This window comes from Galeopterus variegatus, unplaced genomic scaffold (assembly GCF_000696425.1).
Source record: "Galeopterus variegatus unplaced genomic scaffold, G_variegatus-3.0.2 Scaffold1516, whole genome shotgun sequence".
Classification (NCBI taxonomy): Eukaryota; Metazoa; Chordata; class Mammalia; order Dermoptera; family Cynocephalidae; genus Galeopterus; species Galeopterus variegatus.
The window spans coordinates 580-1,886 of NW_007727627.1; the positions used below are offsets into that span (position 1 = coordinate 580).

General features: G+C 49.4%; 1 protein-coding gene across 1 annotated transcript in view; it reads left to right on the plus strand.

The window, feature by feature from the left end:
• Positions 1 to 454: 454 nt before the first annotated feature.
• LOC103594257 (Fanconi anemia group C protein-like) overlaps positions 455 to 1,307 on the plus strand; it is a 14,508-nt gene continuing 13,655 nt past the window's right edge. The window contains exon 1 of the mRNA XM_008577457.1: positions 455 to 701. Coding sequence (XP_008575679.1) covers positions 455 to 701 — 247 coding nt within the window. The remainder of the gene's footprint in view (positions 702 to 1,307) is intronic.

Genomic DNA, 1,307 nt, shown 5'->3' on the forward strand with positions numbered 1-1,307 from the left:
GGCCTCCTCTGACTTCATCTGCTGGCCTTCCACAGGCCGTGTGCCGCTGGGGCAGTGATGATCTGCTCTGTCCTCACTTCACTTGGAGGGTGTTGATCCGGGAACGTGCCTGTGAGCGTGTGTTTGGGAAACACCTCGGAAGCACAGGGTAAAAGCACACTTTCCCTCTGAAGCCTGAAACCTGAAGGGAAGGCAGCACTGACATGAGCTCAGATGCACAGAGAAAGGTGTCTTGTCAGGTCCTGCACGGAGCGGGGAGGGGGGCTGGAGGGCCAGTAGAGTCTTTCGTGCCACCTTGACCTTCCTTTTTCCTGTGCCTTGGAGTCAACAGGTTCGTTTGAGGAAAGCAGATGACTGCAAGTTTCAGAGCATTTTATAAAATCTAAATTCCTCTTCCTTTTCCTAGAAGAGGTAGGGTGTAGCCGAAGGTGACCCGTCAACACCATCCTCGCGGATGTTAGAGATGGGGGTGGTGGCCTCGGTGGGATCTCTGGGTGATGGTTTCGTGAAACTGAACCTGTGGAGACACAATGGGGAAACTATTAACAAGACCAAAAACCAGGAATGCACTCTCATCGGGTACCGCTTACAGCTCAGGTCAGATGAGCAAAGCCACGGCCAGCCCTGTGGGAAGCTGGATGAGCCTCAGAAGGCGTGCGGGCGTCGCCCTCTCTCAGCCTGGCAGCTGCGGACACGAGACCGCAGGGGGGCACGGTGGCCTTGTGCTCCGCCGGCTTCCTTTTCGTTTGTGTGTCTGTCCTAGACTTAGGCCCCAAGTAAACAAGTGTCTGCACCTCCTGTGCCAGTCCCCAGAAGAGTTGTCTGCTTACTCCTTTTGGGGAAAAAACAAATGTTCACAAATTGAAGAGTTTTCAAATAGTATAATCTTCTATTCATCAGAAATTTCTTTTGTGCTCCCTGTGCAGTCCTGGGGGGCATAAAAAGTGATCACTTACAAGCCCCGACTGTGTAGGAACGACAAGTAGAGGGAAATAAAGTTTGTATCTAAGCAGCTAATTAAAAAAAGAAAGAAATATGCCTTCAGAAGGCTACAAATTAAGCGTTACGGTAGTTCAGAGGAGGGAGAGAGAAATATGGCCCTTTATCTGACATCCGTGGGGAAGTGGTGGTCTCTCCTCACGTGTTTGGGTACAGAACTGTCCTTGCATAACAACATTTTCACATGTTGCCTAGAACTGCACATGCATGCTAAGGGGTGCTTAAAACTATAGGACAATCATGAAACCAGAAAAACACTCAAGAAAAGACACTTGTTTGTATCCTGCCCATGTATTTTTTTTTTTTTT